Consider the following 19,330-nt stretch of genomic DNA (forward strand, 5'->3'; position numbering starts at 1 on the left):
TACAAACATATATATGGGGTAGAAAACAACCCTAAATGAGTTCATGAAAATGTTTCTACTTTGCCTTTAACTGCGATGGAATTTAAAATAATGAATGGAACATTTTCCTTTAACATCTTAAAATAATTAAGTCATAACATTATGTGAATAAAGTTTTAATATTGTGAAGTAATAATTTTAAGATGAGGTGTCATTTTAAAAAAGAAGAATATCTGATGATCAGCCCTGTTAGCGTTTGAGTTAGGTTGGACCCCAAGCAGACACGAAGGAGTATATGTTGATGAATGAAACAGAGTTTATTGTAGGAGAGGTAGGTGCAGGTTGGAGGGGCAGGGTGCTGGCCAGCTGCGAGATCCTGGAAAAGACCAAGATGAGATGCCGAGCGGAGAGGCACACCGAGATTCTGGGTAGAGGAAATACAAAGGTTAGAAGGCATCCAAAGGACATTAAGGTCGGGAGTTTCTGCAGTGTTACTGCTACCATAGTAAACGGAATAATCTGGCACTGGAGTGATGAGACGACCAGGTCTTTATGGAGGGGATGATGAGATGAAATTTGAGCAGGTGTGCCTCGTCTGCTGCAGCAGGAGCCAGCCACACCCCCTGCCACACACAACCTGCACAAGGGAGAACAAGAAGGGAAGGAGGAGAAACAACAAAACACCACAAAAACAAACACAATCCTCATAGTACCCCCCAAGGGACAGCACCTGGCGGCCGACCTGGTCTGTCCGGAAAACAGGTATAAAAGTCATGAAGGACAGAAGGGTCCATGATAAGGGATCGGAAAAATCCATTGGCGTTCCTCCGGCCCATATCCCTCCCATCCACAAGATATTGGAACCCTCGGCCTCGCCGACGAACGTCCAACACTCTGTTTAATGTGTAAGCAGGGTGGTCATCAATGTTAAGGGTGGGTGGCGGAGGCTTGGAGGGAGGACTTAGGGGACTGGTGGACACTGGCTTGAAGAGAGAGACGTGGAATGTAAGGTTAATCTTGAGTGAAAGGGGAAGTTTAAGTCTTACCGCGCATGGATTAATGATCCGATCGATCTCGAACGGACCAATAAACCTAGGGGTCAATTTCCGGGATTCTGTCTGGAGAGGCAGATCCCGGGATGACAGCCAGACCTTCTGTCTCGGCTGGAAGTCCGGAGCCGGGGTACGGTGGCAGTCAGACACTTGCTGATTGTGAGCAGCTGTGCGAACAAGGGCTGCCCGGGCCTCGCGCCAGACCCGATGAACACGTTGTAGGTGCTCCCGAACGCATGGCACTGCCACGTCAGTCTCCTGGGATGGGAAGATTGGAGGTTGGAAACCATTAGTAGCCATGAATGGAGACATACCTGTGGCGGAGCAGACCAGGGAGTTGAGTGTAATCAATCCAGCGGAGGTATGTGGCCAAGGACGCCGGATGTCGAGCCGTCACACAACGCAGGGCTGCCCCCAGATCCTTGTTTGCCTGTTCTGTCTGGCCGTTGGTCTGCGGATGGCCTTCATACTACCTAAGATAGGCTGGCCGACGCCCCCAAAGACTGGCAGAACGCCTTCCACATCCTAGCAGAGAACTGCAGACCCCTGTCCGATACGATGTCCACAGGGATGCCATGAAGGCGAAAGATGGTGTGACCAGAAGGTTGGCGGTCTCAAGGGTGGAAGGTAGCTTGGGTAGTGGAATAAAGTGAGCCGCCTTTGAGAAACGGTCAACAACGGTAAGTATTACTGTGTTGCCTTCAAAGCGAGGTAGGCCTGTGATGAAGTCAACCGCCACATGCAACCAAGAGCGGTGAGGGATGGGTAGGGGACGCAGTAATCCGGCAGGAGCTTGATGAGATGCTTTGCTTCGGGCGCAGACAGAACAAGCAGCGACAAATTCCCTGGTAGCGCTAGCCATGGAAGGCCACCAGAACCGTTGTTGGAGGGCCAGGGTTCGCCGAAAACCAGGATGACAGGCAATCCGGGAGGAGTGTCCCCATTGCAGGAATGGAGATCTGACCACAACGGGAACAAACAACCTGTCTGCAGGACAACCTTGTGGGGCCGGCTGATCCCTCAGAGCCCCCTGGACCACACCTCGATCTCCCAGCCCGCTGCTCCAACCACACAGGCGGATGGCCGTATGGTGCTTCCCGACGTGACAGCGCGTCGGGTTTTAAGTTCTTCGACCCTGGCCTGTAAGTAAGTGTGAACTGGAAACGCCCCAGGAACAACGGCCACCTAGCCTGGCGTGAATTGAGCCTGCGGGCAGAAAGGAGGTAAGAAAGGTTCTAATGATCAGACCAGACAATGAACGGATGAGTGGAACCCTCAAGCCAGTGCCTCCATTCCTGTAGAGCCAGCACGACCGCCAGCAGCTCCCGGTTCCCCATGTCATAATTTCTCTCCGCAGGTGAGAGCTGGCGTGAGAAAACAGTACAATGGTGCTGCTTAAGGTCTGACGTGGTGCGCTGGGAGAGCACGGCCCCCACCCCGGAGGCAGAGGCATCCACCTCCACAATATACTGTAACACAGGGTCAGGATGAATCAACACAGGTGCAGATGAGAACAAACATTTTAGCTTAGCTAACGAAAACTCGGCTGCCGGCGACCACACAAATGGCACCTTAACTGACATCAGTTGGGTAAGAGGTGTGGCAACTTGGCTATAGTCCCGGATAAACCTCCTGTAAAAATTGGCAAACCCCAGAAAACTCTGAAGTTGCTTTCTTGATGTAGGAGTAGGCAATTCGGCCACTGCCTTAACCTTGCAGGGGCCGGTCTTGATTTGACCCTTCTCCACCACAAAACCCAAAAGTCTAACAGAAGAAACATGAAAATCACATTTCTCAGCTTTCACATAAAGTCTATTCTCCAGGAGTCGCTGTAATACTAAATTAACGTGCTAAACATGCTCCTGGTGTCAGGGTTGTGTGAAGTTAGATGGACCCAGGAGCAGCGGTAGTTTAACAAAAGAGTATTTAATATAAAAAGAGGCTTACACTGAAAAGACATGAACAAGAAAAAGAGGACAAAAACACAAGGAAACTTACAAGAGGCTCAGGAGTTCAGGACAGGGAAGGAGCGCAGGAAAGGACCACACCATGGAACATTGACAAGAATGACAAGAGGAACCAGAACAAGAACAGCAACAAAGCAAGAAGAGCAACACAGCGAGAACAGCAACATCGAACACAGCAGGAAAAACTTACAATCCTGACAGCAGACAAGCGGAAGGACAGAGGCTTAAATACACACAGGGAAGGTAGGGGTAATTGGCCAGACGTGCAACACATGAGGAGTTAGAAAGACAATCACCAAGACAGGAAGTGAAGACAGAAACAACCCACAAGGAACAGAGACTACAAAATAAAACAGGAAACAGAAAACACAGAGGCAGAAATACACAAACTAAACTGACAGAACATGACACCTGGAGGTTGTGGGAGAAAATCTAAATATCATCAAGATAAACGAACACAAAGGTGAGGTAGATAAAGTGGACGGGATGGTGGAGTGCAAACAATGAGAATGACAAAATAAACTCAAATTAAGGATGAAAATGTGAGGGTTATGAAGCTTTAGCCATGGCAACCCTAAAACTACTGGGGAAGCCGGAGAAGGAATCAAAAAAAGGAAATGGCTTCATGATGATTACCAGATAACATCAGACTAATGGGCACAGTGCCGTGGGTGACCTGAGCTAGAAGCCTGCCATCTAAAGCAAACACCTTCTTAGGGTTAGGAAGGAGCTGACAGGGAATGTGCACCGGAGTAGCAAAACTAGAGTCAATGAAGTTGTCATCCGCCCCCGAATCCACCTAGATGCGACGAGGAAAACGAAAAACAAACCGGTGAGTTGCTATGAGAAAGGGCTACAGCCCAAGCCGCGGCTTTCTCCGAAAGGAGACTCATGACAAATGCTATCCGCGACTTGTCTGTAGAATATGTGAAAGGCTGCTGATCGAAAACAAGGCTACACTGAAAAATAAATTCTCTACCGGATCCTGACTGACCAGTAAACCTGGCGGGCGTGGGGATGAAGGGTTCCCGAGGCTGAATGGGAAGAACGCCCCGTGAAACAGCTGGAGGAGGTGGTGGAGTTGGATCCGGAGCTGGAGTGGGGGACGGAGCCGTCAGCGTGGTGAAGTGAGTAGACAGCTGTTCCATCCTGTCGCCGATCCGCGCCACGTTAGAGGTAAGGTTGTTGAGAGCCTACATCACCTCATGTAGAGCCTGTTCGTGCTGTCCCAAACGACTTTCCTTGGGAGGAAAGAGACAGTCTGAATTTTTCCTCGTATGCGGGGTCCATGTTTTGGCCAAATTATTCTGTTAGGGTTTGAGTTAGGTTGGACTCCAAAGCAGACACGAAGGAGTCCAACCTTCGTGTCTGCTACCAGCCCAAGCCCCAGGAGCCGCCGAGCTACCAGCCCAAGCCCCAGCAGCCGCCGAGCTACCAGCCCAAGCCCCAGCAGCCGCCGAGCTACTAGCCCAAGCCCCAGCAGCCGCTGAGCTACCAGCCCAAGCCCTAGCAGCCGCCGAGCTACCAACCGAGCTACCAGCCCAAGCCCCAGCAGCCGCCGAGCTACCAGCCCAAGCCCCAGCAGCCGCCGAGATACCAGTCCAAGCCCCAGCAGCCGCCGAGCTACCAGCCCAAGCCCCAGCAGCAGCAGCCGCCGAGCTACCAGCCCAAGCCCCAGCAGCAGCAGCCGCCGAGCTACCAGCCCAAGCCCCAGCAGCAGCAGCCGCCGAGCGGATTTCAAAGCAAAGATGGCATGTGGGACTTTGCTCTTTCCCATGATGTCTCTTTTGACCCAAATGAGGAAGGAACACAGTCCTGGAATATATTACCAACACATGTTAGAGACTGTGCCACTTACACCACCTTTAGAAAAAAACCTTAAACAGGGGTTAGCAGCAAGCCAGACCTGCTCTCATATGTAACCTTTGGTCATTCTAATTTTTTAACATGGACTCTTGATATGGGGACCTATTTTGTGTGTAAAAGTGTTTTTTTAATCTATTTTGTATACTGGTATGTTGTTTTTATGTTCTTGACTTGCCTTAGGACAACGGATGAAAATTAGCAATTAAGCTAACTCCGGCATATTTATATTGATGCTCTGGCTGACATATTGATTAATGTGCACTGTCCTAATCAAATAAAATAAATAATGTTGATGAATGAAACAGAGTTTATTGTAGGAGAGGTAGGTGCAGGTTGGAGCGGCAGGTTGCTGGCCAGCTGGGAGATCCTGGACGGGAGTTTCTGCAGCGTTACTGCTACCATAGTAAACCGAATAATCTGGAGGAGAAACCACAAAACTCCACAACAACAAACACAATCCTCACAAGCCCTTTGCAAATGAGGAGCATATTGTTAAGTTCTACGTTTGTTTAAGTTTCACAAATACCAAGATAGATCATCTTTTGGCTCATTAGCAACACATTATCATGAGTATTAGGACTTTAAAAAGATTGTGCAAGTAACTTAGTCTATTCTGAAGAATATAGGTAATATCACAACTATATTCACATTGATAGTCTTGTAATTTTAAAACCATATTCTCAATTACAAATTAAGTCTCTCTATCATGCTCCTAATAATATAGTTTATAATCATTATTTTCTTCAGTACAATGAAATTTAAAATGGATATTATTAAAAAGTTGTAATGATGTTCTTTGCAGTGAAACTTCAAAAATAAGTGTAGGTATCTCACACTGTTACTGTGGGGTTGAGGTTGTTGAATATTGCTGAAGGACCGTGTTTCGCATGTATTCAGAGAAGCAGACTATGATGATGAAATTACGAAATGACCATAAATGATGATTAAGGAAAGTGCTGAATGAAAATTGTCAACGGGAACAGAAAGAAAAAGAAAGTCAGTCAAATAAACGAAGAAGCAAATGATCCTGAAAGCCTGATTAGTGCATATCATTAGTCTCCTGCTAGGCCGGTATATCAAGGAGTTTCATTAATTTTAATGAGATTGTTTTTAATTATATGAGAAAGACGCCTTCAGCAGATTTCAGTGGAGTATATCAGACTGGTTAAGAAGAATCAGTTAAATGTTTAGGTATTATGGCCAAAGCTTCAGTTTATAGTGGAAAGGAAAGAAGACAAAGGACAAAATGAGAAGAAGCAGGTTGTTTGTTGTTGTTTCCGTTTAATTGATCATGTTCCCTCCACATATTAAGTAAACTAATTGCTGACTCACGAGTGGACATACACTAGGCTGAGAACAGAGAAGTGTATTCATGTGGGAATATATTCTAGTAATAGACGAAAACTGGACAACCCCCTGCATATGTGGTGCAGGGTGCTTCTGAATAAAGGCTATGTCAATAGTCCCTGAAGAGAAAAAAAAAATTGTAAAAGAAAAAAGGCCTTCTCCTCCCCGGGGAGTTGACAGGTGATCATCGCTTGCCGCCATTTTTCACCGACCTACAGACCAGACGCACCTCGGGCCTTATGACATGTTTTTTCTTAGCGTCAATTTTCATTCTCCAAGGAGGAATTAATCCCTTCTTGGTGTGTACGGCTACTCTGTGTGGGTGTGGGTTTGCGTGTGCGCGTGTCCTAATTCATAATAAGCTGTGTGCACACTTTAATGACAAAGATGTGTGTTCGTGTATGTAAATGTGTGTGCGTATGTGCTTGCTTGCATGTGTGTGTGTTGGCCAAGTTAATATTCAATTTGTGGGACGAATGCTAATTTAATCAATATGCTGTAAATCCGACTGGTTGCTGGTTTGAAGTCCCAGTGGGGGAAGAAAACACCACACACACACACTCCTGTATCAGATCTCTATGTAGGTCTTCCCTTCTTAAGTACCTGTTGTATCTCTGGTTCAGTGTGTGATGATGTGAGCAGGTTTCCTGGCAGCGACAGCCCTCCGTCACCTCAGACTCCCACTCAAACTAAAGTCTTATTCAAGCGGGATTTGTTTCTCAAGGGGAGTTTGTGATTTTAATATTTAATTTGAGGATCAGTGACTTTAATCCTGGAAATTTCTCGTATTGTTCCAGCAGTGATTCAGAGGCTCCAAAACATTTAAAATTAAGAATTGCATAATTTGCGTCCCAGATTTGAAGGACTCAATAAGTGTTTTAATATTTTTTGGCCCACTGAATGAAAAAAATGCAACTACAATTGAAAATACAATGAACATTTTGTTTTTCAGTTTTTTTTTTGTATGTAGCTTATATTCTTCCAACCATTTCAGACATCTACTAGTTAACATGGGTGTCATTGATTTCAATGGTTTTCATTGGTGTACATTGATGGGAATAATTGATACGAAAACCTGTTTACTGTGATTGTCATCATTTGTCAAGTAATACCTCAATTTCAGCTTGATTTGAAAGGTGCATGACTCTATACCTTGCAACACTGATAAAACTACAGCAGGCACGACGTTCATGTGAAACATCATACAATCAATCTTCTAATTTATAGTAATGCCAGAATTCTGTCTGTATGTAACTTTGAATAGGTCAAGAACTGCTAATCTTGTCCCCTTCACAATTAGTATTTGTATTGTTAAGGGTCCAAGAAAGTAAGGAAAGGTGTGATTTAGAGTAGTGATAAGTTAAATATTAAACTTGGATATTAATAAATAAAACAGACTACCAGCTCTCTGTGGTGGCTGGGACTCATCAATGGAAGTAATGTTGTCGATCAAGGGTTGGACCTGGTCCCAGAGCAGGTCTTTTCTTGCCGCAGCTCAATTACTACAAGTCACTTCTACAGTTCCAGAAAGAAAGCTGCAACCAGCATCACAACAGGCCAGCTAAACAATGCTATAAAAATGCATGGAGGCCAATGGCTACCTGGAACGACAGGACTCCAGATAATGATCTGCAGAAATGTAAAATTTACACAAATTGCAAATTAGGCAAATGGGCGTCGGAGCAGACTTTCCACTTCCTGCGCCTCACTGAACAGAAAATGTTCTTCATAAATATGGCACCTTAACCCGCAGAGGGTCATTGACCACACGCTCTTGATGTGGCTTAATATCAGACACTGATGTTAGATGCTCATTAAAATCATATTTGTGTAAGAATTAATGTGAACGCACTGAGCTGTCCGACTGTGAAGCAGTGAGCACTTTTAATTATATACTCCAACTGCCAACTGCAAACCCTCACACACACATACACCTGGACACACACACACACACACACAGATGAAAGCTGAAGGGTCAGGGGTAATGGTGTCACCTCTGTGTGTGTGAGCGTGTGTGTGTGTGTGTCCAGGTGTGTGTGTCAGTGTGTGTGTGTGTGTGTGTGTGTGTGTGTTGGTGGAACCTGCTGTCACCTCATTACAGGACACCGCCAGCCACAACTCACGCTGACATCCAGGGGCCATTCACCGAGCATTTTATTTTACCACCAGGAGATCTCCTAAATGGCACCAAAAACTTTTGAGCTAAGAGTTTTTCCTCTTAAGTCCCATTCACAAAGCTGCTGGGAGCCACTCTAACTGGGGGATGGAGAGAACTATTAAAGACAGTGCAATAAAAAAATATATGTTTCTTATCCTGTTATGTTGCTGTATCTGTCTTTCAGTGAAACAGATACACAGTCTGCTGCACTCATCACTCAGTGGCATATACATTCATGTATTATACATTCAAATGTGCTCCATCATTAAAAGTGCCCTTGACCTTTTTAGCTGGAGTCCACCTAAGTTGAAGTGAATGCGTAATCAGTTTGCAAATTGACTTGACTTCTGCAAATTATTCCATTGATTGAGGTGATTCCCGAAATTACTTTAATTTAAATGTTAGAGCTTTTGATTTGATTGAACCAGAGGAGGATAAAAGGATCACAATATTCCAAAGTGGTTTAATCAAATCCTGCACCAAACAAGACGTCTTATGAGTCTAAGTAAAGAGGTTCAACTTGCACAAACTAAAAGACTAAAGGTAGCGTGCCTTAACTGTCAGTCCACGAAGCCAGTTCAATCTTCTACTAAGTCCTCTACGGCTGATAATGTCTTCGCTAACAGGTCATTCACCCAGGACACAGTTGAATGAAAGTCTCCTTACGTTGTCCAAATGTGGTCCCAGGAAGAAAAGAATGTCCACATTCGGTCCTCAGACGATGAAGAACAGCGGTGGATCTCTCTCAGAGCAAGAGGTGCAGACGTGCTTTCCTGGTCACACAGTGGCTGTCTGGTGACCCTCAGAGGCCATACGTAAAGCATTAGCACTACGCTAGAAGAGATGCTAACCCACGGCTACGCAGCAGCTCAAAGAGTCGTGCTTAGCTCATTAAACACGAAGAAAAAAACACTTACCAGAATTATTATGTAAATGAGTCTGAGCTGATTTAGTGACAAAACTTTTAATATCTGGGTTACTTTCTTAGCTGGTGGCTACGTTAGCACCACGCTACCAGAGATGTTATCTGATGGCTACACAGCAGATGGACAGACTTGTGCTTAGAAACCGAAACACTGTAAATCGAAAGGTTTGGCTACTTTAGTGTCAGAAACATTCATGTTTAGCTTATTGTGTGACAGCTAGCTACTTAGCAGAACGCAGCGAGCACACTACTCACACCTCCTCTTTCCATTTTTCCCCCTACCACAACCAATCAGCTTCTTATAAGTGGAGGGACTGTCTGAAAGAACCAATCAGATAAAGGAAACACATGCATGTCTGATTGTCACATTTCCTGGTTTACAATGAGATCTTCTCATGTAGCAGTGGTAGGATTTCTACTGCTATGCTACTGCTATGTATATATCTGAACTCTGGGGCTTTTATATTATTCTTACTATTCTAGTATTTTCACTTTTACTGACTCTTTCGTGTTCATAGTATTTTCTGCAACTTTGCATCCAACTGCAGAGTAGAGGATCTTCTTCCTCACACAGTGTGGTTAGTGTACATGGTTTCCTCTGAGACTGAACTAAGACTGTGCAGACAAGCTGCAGAGAACCAGTGTGAATGTAGTTCCTTGTCCCTTAAACACTATAAACTCAATGAGGCTACAAAGCTGTGAAAAAGTGCAGCGACGTTAATCCTCTGTGGTTTCATCACCACGAGTGGTTCCCACACATAACACAGTCATTTGATTAATTGGTTATTATGTAAAAAAGGTCATTTGTGATGCTTTAAACAATATGAATTATCTCACACTCTTGTGGGGATTTTGGTGGCACAGTGACATCATCTCCAGTGTAACATCTGGCTCAGTGTGGTGACGATTGTTCCTACATGTTCCAACATGCAAACACATGTACGCGTGTGACCGAAGGTGTAGGTTAGCATGTTAATGACAGAGTGGCTTGTGTTACCAGGCAGGATACACAGTGATTCCATTACCATTGATTAGGTGACAGAGTTTGTGTGCCAAATGTATGTCAGTGTGACATAGACTGTAAAAGGATTAGACACATGGAAGCCAAGAAGTGTGTGTGTGTGTGTGTTTGTGTGTGTGTGTGTGTGTGTGTGTGTGTGTGTGTGTGTGTGTGTCTTTGTGTGGGCCTGTGTCTGTGTGTGTGTCTGTGTGTGTGAGAGTGTGTTGACAGAACATTAGTCAGAGTGCTTGTCGTATTATACGGTGTATTACAGTACTCACTGTGGACCTGAGTGGAACGATGAGTGTGTATGTGTGTTTGGGATAAATGAAGTGCTTCAATGTCATCTTTGCCACTCAATCGTCTGCTTGTGTTAAAACGTGCTCAAAGTAACCTGTAGCTCTTCAGTAACATTGACTTTCCGCTGCCGGAGTCCACAACTACTTTTACACATGAAATTCACTGTTCGGGTTTGGATTTTGACCATTTTAACTGTTACCACTTATTTATTCAAGCAAGAACACTTGAGGCTGCATATTACTCAAATGATGAGCAGCATGTTTGCTAATTGTAAAATACACATAAACGGACATATCAGTACCATTTTTTATCTGTAGGCCACAATGATTGAACTGCCCGAATGAATACGTTTTTTGTGTTGTATTATTTGTGCAAATATATAAACCCACATCAAATTGTGATTTTTTTTTGCCACCTGGGGGCAGCAGAGCCAAAGCTGTGCACACCAACGCCACTGATACACAGTATTAACCTTTCAGTTGATTACACAATAAATTAAAGAGCCTAAAAAACTCTGAGGACCTAAGGGAGGAAAGTCACGGTTGGTTTACTCATCAGTGATTCGCCATAGAATTACCTATTATTGCAGCTTTAAGACTTTAAACATTTTATTACATATTTTTGATATATATAATTATATATGGCCAGAATTTATATGGGGAGATAGTTATACTGTAAAATTTGTGCTGTATGATGTGTAATAAGATGAGTGTCTGGATGTTGAATGATTATCCGCAATGCTTTGGAGGCTGTGTTTTTATGCCATTTTTAAATAGTTTCTTCAAAGTAAAATGTATTATTTTGAGAGGAATACTTTAATCAGCCAAACCATCGCTGGAATGAGCCGCTTGTTGGGCCTGTGGTGACGCTGGATGGAGTTTTCTATCTGAACCTGTACTAGTGTCCTGCAGTAATTGAGCCACAGTAAAGAGCTGCAGTTGAACTCAGTCCAGAACCCTGGAGAGGCTCACCTGTTTATTCAAAGTTCAGTATGCAGAACCTTAACTGGAGGATTTCCAATGTGTTAATATTGAAAGGATTTCAACATTGCACCTCCTTGGCCCCTTAACAATACACATGTAGAGTGTGAAGCACGTTTGTGAGACACAGACAGACAGACTTCTGGAAGTATTCGATATATTATTAGATTGATATGAGGTTTGATATGTTGAGTGATTACCTAAACTTGAATGTCTGAGCCTTACACACACACATAGTCTACACACAGACTCACACATGTCACTACTGATGGTCTCTGCAGTGGGCAGCTCACACACACACACACACGCGCACACACGCACACACACACGCACACACACACACACACACACACACACACACACACACAGCAGCAGCAGCAGCAAACAGGACTGGACTGAAGCCACATTGCCCCCTGCTGGTTGATAGAAGAACATTTCCTCCCTGTGGCAGAAAGATTTAGATCCTTTGGTTAAATAACAGCAACTTCCCTCAATCCTCTGTTTCACTACAGCCCTGACTCAATTGGAATTAAATAAGCGCTTGAATTAAAATTTTGTCAATCAATCAATCAAATTTTATTTGTATAGCCCATATTCACAAATTACAATTCATCTCATAGGGCTTTAGCAGGGTGTGACATCCTCTGTCCTTAACCCTCAGCAAGAGTAAGGAAAAACTACTAAAAACCCTTTTAACAGGGTCAAAATATGTAGAAACCTCAGAGAGAGCCACATGTGAGGGATCCCTCTCCCAGGACGGACAGAAGTGCAATAGATGCCATGTCAAGTGTCATAGCAGCTCTGCTCATTATGAAGGATAGATCTTTTAAGGCTGTTAAATTATGATGAAAGAGAGGAACAAAATTATGTTGTAGATGAGCTAATTCTGAATGCTTCCTCTAAGCGTTTCCTATTTCTAAATGAATTTATGAAACTCACTTGTTTTTACTGTTTAAATCTATGTAATACAAATATAGGAAACTGTAGTCCAATACAAAATGTAATATTTCCCTCTGAAATGTAATTCAATTTAATTATCAAAAGAAAATTTATGTTAAATATCAACAGTAAAGTATAAAAAGTAAAGCATCATATCATGTTCTATACCAGAGCATTTTGCACAACCTCTTCACAAGGCTACTGGATTTGCTTTTCTTGAAAAGAGTGTGTTTATGAAAACTGATCAAGTCCATTTTCTGGTGTACATATGTTGACTTTTTAACCCAAAGAACAACAAATTTCCCCCCAGATTTCTGAGTCAGTCCCATTCAGCACCAATAACATGACCGATGGTCCAGTACTGACGTTGGAGTTTCAGTTCAGATCAGGACCTCTTAAGACAAAGTCACAAACATTATTGTCTAGAATATAAGTGTATGCTTTATCGTTGAATGGAGACGGATGGAGGGACTGGAGACAGAAATCGGGATGGACAGAATGTGCCACATCCATTCAGGAGGGCTGAGTCATGCGCAGCCTCTGGTACTGATTACTGGTATTGATTATTAATTTGACTGTTATTGACTGAGCTCAAACTGCAGCTGCAGGAGAGAAAGAGAGAGAGAGAGAGAGAGAGAGAGGGGGAAAGAGAGATTCATTGTGTCAGATACATCTATACTATGGTTATGGAACCAATGAACAGAGCAAAGCTAGGGCTCAACAAACGTGTGTGTGCAAAAAATACAGCGTATAGATTCATATCACCAGATCAACCTTGTTATGTTTCATGGCTAAATGTGAAGGGACTGCCCCAAAGTCATCTTGAGGGGGAACATCTAACAGTTGTTTAGATGTTTCACTCAAAACCACAAATGTCAACCTCATGGTGGCGCTAGTAGTCGAGTCAAGGGACAGCAGAGGCCAGGATTCATCCCCAGGGGACTGTGGATAACTGTGCCAATCTCAGACTCTTATCTTTTCCCCTAAACCCAGCGTCTAATAGGCTATTTCAGGCTTTCTGAGAGTGCTGCAGCCTCAGACCTGACTTGCACAAAACCACCAATGGAAACGTTTAAACATTCACCCTGTCACAGTGAAGATTCATTTTGGAGGAGGGAGACTTTTACTTTTAGAGACAGGAGGGAAAACACCAGTGTGAGTGTGACTGTAGGAGATAGAGCTGGTGTTGTTGGCCCCAGAGGTTTAAGTGGAAACAACTTTGTCTTTGACAGCAAAGTTCTGTGGAAGAGCCTGAGGCCTCCTCCTCTTTACACTGCCCCACTCCCTCGCTCGCTGCTTCATCTTCTGCTCCGGCTCAGTGTTAGGACGCATCAGACAGTCAACCTGTGGGACAGAGAAAACTGGCAGAGCTGTTCAGAGGAAGAGATCAAGAGAAAGAAGTAAACAAATACAAATAAAAACCTAATGAGAGAGGAAACACATCACTGCTTTCAGATCAAGGATAGTTGTATTCGACAGTTTAAAAAATAATCCCAAAAGTTTTGGAGAAGTCATGGAAATTTGTTTTATTCATATTTACATGTTTTAAATAATTCATTAGCTTTTAAAAGAAATACGCTTAAAATATAAGCAGGCATACTCATACTAATAGAAAAGTTTGGTGGGGAAGCAGGCGGGATTATGCACTATGCCGGGGAAGTGTAGATTTAACAATGCTTGGCTACAAATGGAAAAGTTAATCCCATGGGTTACAACAGACAAAGACCTCAATCAAACTATTGTCTCATTCATATGGGTAATTTAAGGTATACTGTATGCTTTGAATTCTCATTGTTAGCTTAAATACAAAATTTTGACACTTTTTTATGTATATACCAAGATTTCACAATATGTTTGGTCATGGAAATTTGTTTTTTTAAGTTATTGAAAAGTCATGGAAAAGTCATGGAAATCCATTGGTCAAAATGTGTATGAACCCTGTAACTTGAAATTTAGCTAAATTTAAAGTTAAGTAATAAAAGCACATCTTCCTGATTTAAAGTTATAACATTTATGTCAATATTTGAGTTATTTAAGAGGGAAGAAGGTATGACACTCAGAAGAGTGCAGAGCTGGGGAGTAATATCAAGCTGGGGAGTAATTTCTGGGGGTAATCAAAGGAGTTGTTACTCCCCCAATAATCTAAACTGGCCAGTATAACCCCTCAAAAATTATACTTCACACTAAATAATAAATAATTAGTTATAAAAACCTGATTTGGTTTTTCGCTATTCATTTAAATCGCAGCAGCAACCAACAATAACTTGTTCATACCCTAATTTTATGATAGATACTTTGGATGGCAGTTAGTTGGTATTATCTATAAGTGTGAGGTGTAAAGAGATATTATTTCTATGAAATATCAAGCAATTATTAACTGATAAATTATATTAGGAACTTTACAAAGTATGGTATTGTAAGAATATGTAATTCTTTCTTGGTCCATGTCTCACCAAAGTTTTATCGAAATCCGTTCTATATTTTATCACCAAAACGTCCGTGAACGTTGAAGGAGCCGAAAAAAGAAACTCACTGTGGCTCCTCTTCTCTGCGTCTTCACACCCGAACTCTCGCCACGTCTCTCTCTCACTAATTACTACAACCTGTCAGCCTCTCCCGGTTGCTGTGGCGACCGGCCGTCGTCATGGTAACCCCAGTGGTCTGCCTGGCCCTGTGAGGGAGGGGATGTAAGGGGGGGTCTTATCATGGAGGAAGGTGAGATAAGAGTTAATATCTTATAGAGCAGATAAAAAGAGGAGCTGGTCTCAGTCAGTGGAACATTTATATCACAGGGAAATGCCGGTGAAGCTTAAAAGGCCAAAACTTTATCCAACATACGAGTGAATCATCTTTCACAGCTGTGATCTTTGTATCAAGATTTAAATGTTTGAATTAAAAATTTAGGGCATCAAAAATTATGCTTACTTGAAATACGCGTCCCTTTTCCTCGACTATACAAGGCTGTTATAGAAATTAAATACAGGAAGGGAGTCACAAAACTGCTATTTGCTTTTCTTTCAGTAGGTCTCAGTAAAGTTAATGCCTTTGGGTGGACTGTTCAGACAAAATGCCGCATTGGATTTCTTTGGCACGGCACCACATTCGAATAGATTACAAGCTAAATGAGTCAATAACATAATCCAGATAATCTTGTCCTTCGCCTACAAATTATGCACATTCACATGCAGAATCTGTTCATAGAAATTAATAAATCCAATAAAGCTATATCTGCCCCAGCCGTTTCTTAAAAAGAAAACATCACATTAAGAGTATTTGTTTCCCTTTTCGAGCGAAGCAGCTTTTTGTGTGTCAACCAGATAGAAGAATAAATTCGGAAGCAAATCCTGTAGCAGCCGTCTGGACAAATCCAGCCTGAGAATTAATTTCTTCTTCCACCCATTTGAACTTTGATAAGCCTTTTTGAGACCCTGTTTGTGTGGATTAATAAGAAAGTTCCAACCAAATTCATTTGTTGTAATTTTATTGACACAATATTCGTACAAACCTTCCCTGAGAACAAACATATTAAATCTTACACTCTTTAAAACCAACGAGGATGTCACATGATACATTGAAGGCGGGATCTGAACAATCATCAAACTGATATGACAGAAAGAATTCAACATTAAAAACCTGCACAGGAAAATAACGTTTCAATTGCAAGAGCCAATCAGAAGTGTCCCATTCATCGACACCCACACTCGTCCACCACCATGTCCTGGTAATGCCGCAGCACCACGTTGTCGTTGTTGTCGTAGTAGAGCATGGAGATGGGCGAGAGGCGGATGGGGACGCAGCAGGGCTGAGGGGTGCCTTGCGGGTCCAGGGAGTGCACCAGCGTCTGCAGGATGGCGTGGTTGGTGCCGTTCAGGCTCTCGCTGAGCGGGAACGGACACTCACCGTGGCAGTAGTTGGCCATGTAGCCCTGCGGAGCGATGATCCAGTCCTGCCAGCCCACATCCTTGAAGTCGATGTAGAGGCGTCGGGCCTTGCACACATTGCTGGGGGTCACTGGGAGGTGGATGGCGCTTCTCCGCTGCCTGGAGCGACACTGCTGGGGGTTGAGGGACACGGCGACTAGTGAGGCCTGGATCAGCGGCAGGATGAGGGCTGGTTCCAGCGGGAGCGAGTTACCGGGGTGAAATGGAAGAAGATCCTGTGGCTCTGCGCTGAGGGGAAGCAGCTCCAACACCAAGCCGTAGTTGCGTCCCGGTTTGCGCCAGTTCTCTGCCAGCGAGGTGAGGTCCAGAGTGACTGAGGTGGGTTCCGGCTGCAGCTGCACGGACTGGGACAGCAGGAGTCTGCGGTTGGCCTGCGGGTCGGCCCCTCTCAACGTGGCTCTCAGGACTTTGTACAGAGACACGCCGAGGGCCCGGGGAACCTGCAGGAGCTCTGCAGATCTGAAGGGTTTCCAGTGGAAGTTGACCTCCAGCTGAGCCAGAGACAGCAGCTCCACAGGCTGCAGGACGGACATGTTGAAATAAAGCTGTTTCTCCACACAGGCCTGACAGCTGCTGCTCCACCCTGACACCAGCCTGCCTGCAACACATCAGCCAGATCAGTCTTTACAAGAGCTTCACTTTGTTTCATGACTTTAGTTAGGTGTTTTACTTGAATGATGTAGAGTTTGTCCAGTTTGACTGATTTATTATAACTTTTACTGAATTTATTGTTAAAATTCACGGAACTTATTGATAACAATGCATTTCTTAACTTAAAAAACAAATTTACATCAAATTAAGGTTTTGTGTGAGTTTGTTTGATCTGCCTTGTATAACATAGACAATATTCTGTAACTCATTACCTGTGTACGCATAAGTTTTGAGGCTCGTCTGCCTCAAAGTCTGACTTGATTGGCTCTGCCTGAACACTATAGGGCCAGTCACATGAAAAGTTCAAAAATGTGTCCTGAGTGGACATGAAGATGGCTCATTTACCTATTTCTAATTTTGTATCATTTATATGTTTTTGTTTGCACATGTTCCAAATGAATTGCCCCGAGTGGGATTAATAAATTGTTTGAATTGAATTATGTCATCATCACACATATTTAACTCCTGTTTTCAAAGTAGAGAAAACTAGAATATTCTCTGTTGCTGCCCCCACAACCTCTGAAATAGTCAAGCCTGCCCCACTATCGATTAATTTAAATCTAATTTAAAGTCCTGCCTCTTAAATCCTGATTCTGTTTGATGATTCTGCCATTTTATCTTGTTTACTTTTATCTTAACTTCGGTGACTTGAACTTTATTTTCCTCTTGCTGTGTTTTGGATTCTATCATTGCTCTACACATTCCTTTTTATCCACACTTGATTATTTTAAAGCACTTGGGCTCAACTCCGGTTGATTTTTAATCTGAGCTGGGTAAAAAAATACAATACCAATAATCACCACAATATAACTTGTCTTGCCACTTTATTACCTTGGTCCTGCACATATCGGATGATGTTGCCGCGGACTCCGTACTCAGACACCGTGCAGGGCTCGCTCTCTTGGGTGCGGAGCTTCTCGGACCTCCGGAATATCCTCCAGAGCGCGGAGGGGACGTGGCTCCGGGCCTGCAGCGGCTGCAGGTGGGTCCCCGCGGCCCGGGGCGGCCCGGAGAGCCCGAGGGAGCTGAGGAAGATTCGCTCCTGGCTCTGCATCTCCTCCACGTGCGAGAGATCCCACACATCCAGGAAACACACCGCAAACAGCAGAGGAGTCAGGTCAGGCCTCATGTCTGGTTTCACTGCTGCTGGTTCCTCACCTGCTCCAGATACACGCACCACGTTTGTTTTCACGCGTGAAACCTCCCGGTGTGCAGCTGCATAGTTAAGTTAATGAGGAGGTGAGAGGGTGGCAGACAGGCGGAGATAAGGTGAGGGGGGCGGAGACATGTGGAGATTGATATCAGAACTACCAAACTTACTGTCTGAACCACAAAATCACTGTCTGAACTAGAAAAAAACATTCTAAGTAAAAACATACTGTTTGAACAACAACAAAAATGTCTGAACAACAAACATACTGTCTGAACAACAAACATATTTAGGGGAGAGCGTGGCCTAGGGGATAGAGCGGGTGATCTGCAACAAGGAGGCTCCCGGTTCGAATCCCACTCTTTCCCATCTGCATGCCTAAATGTCCTTGGCATGATACTGAACCCCTAAATAGCCCCTGTTCTATAGCTGAGTGTTCTAAAAATGTAAGTCGCTTTGGAGCGTCAGCTAAATGACATGTAACGTAATGTAATACTATCTCAACCTACAATTATTAAGTCTGAACTGCAATTATTCTCAATTACAAACACTGTCTGAACTACAAAACACACTGTGACAGTGGTACCCTAACCTCGTCTCCGCAGTGCAGGATGCATTCTATGTTCAGTGTGATGGAAACATCGGCTCAGATACTGTTAACGCTGTATGTACTCCTGTAGTGAGGTTATGACACCACCTAGTATCCATTAAAGTTACTTGTTTGGCAGCGTGTCTACTGTGTTTCATAAATAATACATGTTTTCCATGTCATTGTGAATATGTGGAAGAGTTTGTGTGAGCAGTTTCAAAGACAGAGTGCCTTGACATATCCATCTCAGACGGTTTCATATTATCGAGGCCTAAAGTAAGAAAAGAAAAAAAACACAACCTTCATCCTTTTAATGTTATGACCTCCTCAGGTTTTTTCTTCTATCCTACCCCGGTGATCATGGACTTAAACATAAAGAGGAAACGCTTTGAGATCGTATTAGGGATGGCTGCCACTTTCCATCAGCACACAGGAGCAGATCTATACGGGGGCAACAGTCCCATCACTGACCCAGCTCAGTGTTTA

General features: G+C 43.7%; 1 protein-coding gene across 1 annotated transcript; it reads right to left on the reverse strand.

The window, feature by feature from the left end:
• Positions 1 to 15,977: 15,977 nt before the first annotated feature.
• Positions 15,978 to 18,320, reverse strand: gdf3 (growth differentiation factor 3). Its single transcript, XM_062402857.1, has 2 exons — positions 17,937 to 18,320; positions 15,978 to 17,052 (listed from the first exon to the last, which is right to left on the reverse strand). Exons 1-2 carry the CDS (start codon positions 18,232 to 18,234, stop codon positions 16,199 to 16,201), a joined length of 1,152 nt encoding a protein of 383 aa, XP_062258841.1. The 5' UTR covers positions 18,235 to 18,320; the 3' UTR covers positions 15,978 to 16,198.
• Positions 18,321 to 19,330: the final 1,010 nt, after the last annotated feature.

Source organism: Platichthys flesus, chromosome 13, assembly GCF_949316205.1.
Source record: "Platichthys flesus chromosome 13, fPlaFle2.1, whole genome shotgun sequence".
NCBI lineage: Eukaryota > Metazoa > Chordata > Actinopteri > Pleuronectiformes > Pleuronectidae > Platichthys > Platichthys flesus.

Excerpts from the sequence above, each read along its gene's own strand:
- gdf3 (XM_062402857.1), bottom strand. The coding sequence starts at position 18,234 with ATGAGGCCTGACCTGACTCCTCTGCTGTTTGCGGTGTGTTTCCTGGAT. Across the intron at positions 17,053-17,936 it reads CCGATATGTGCAGGACCAAG|GCAGGCTGGTGTCAGGGTGG; the intron begins GTAATAAAGTGG and ends GATGTGTTGCAG.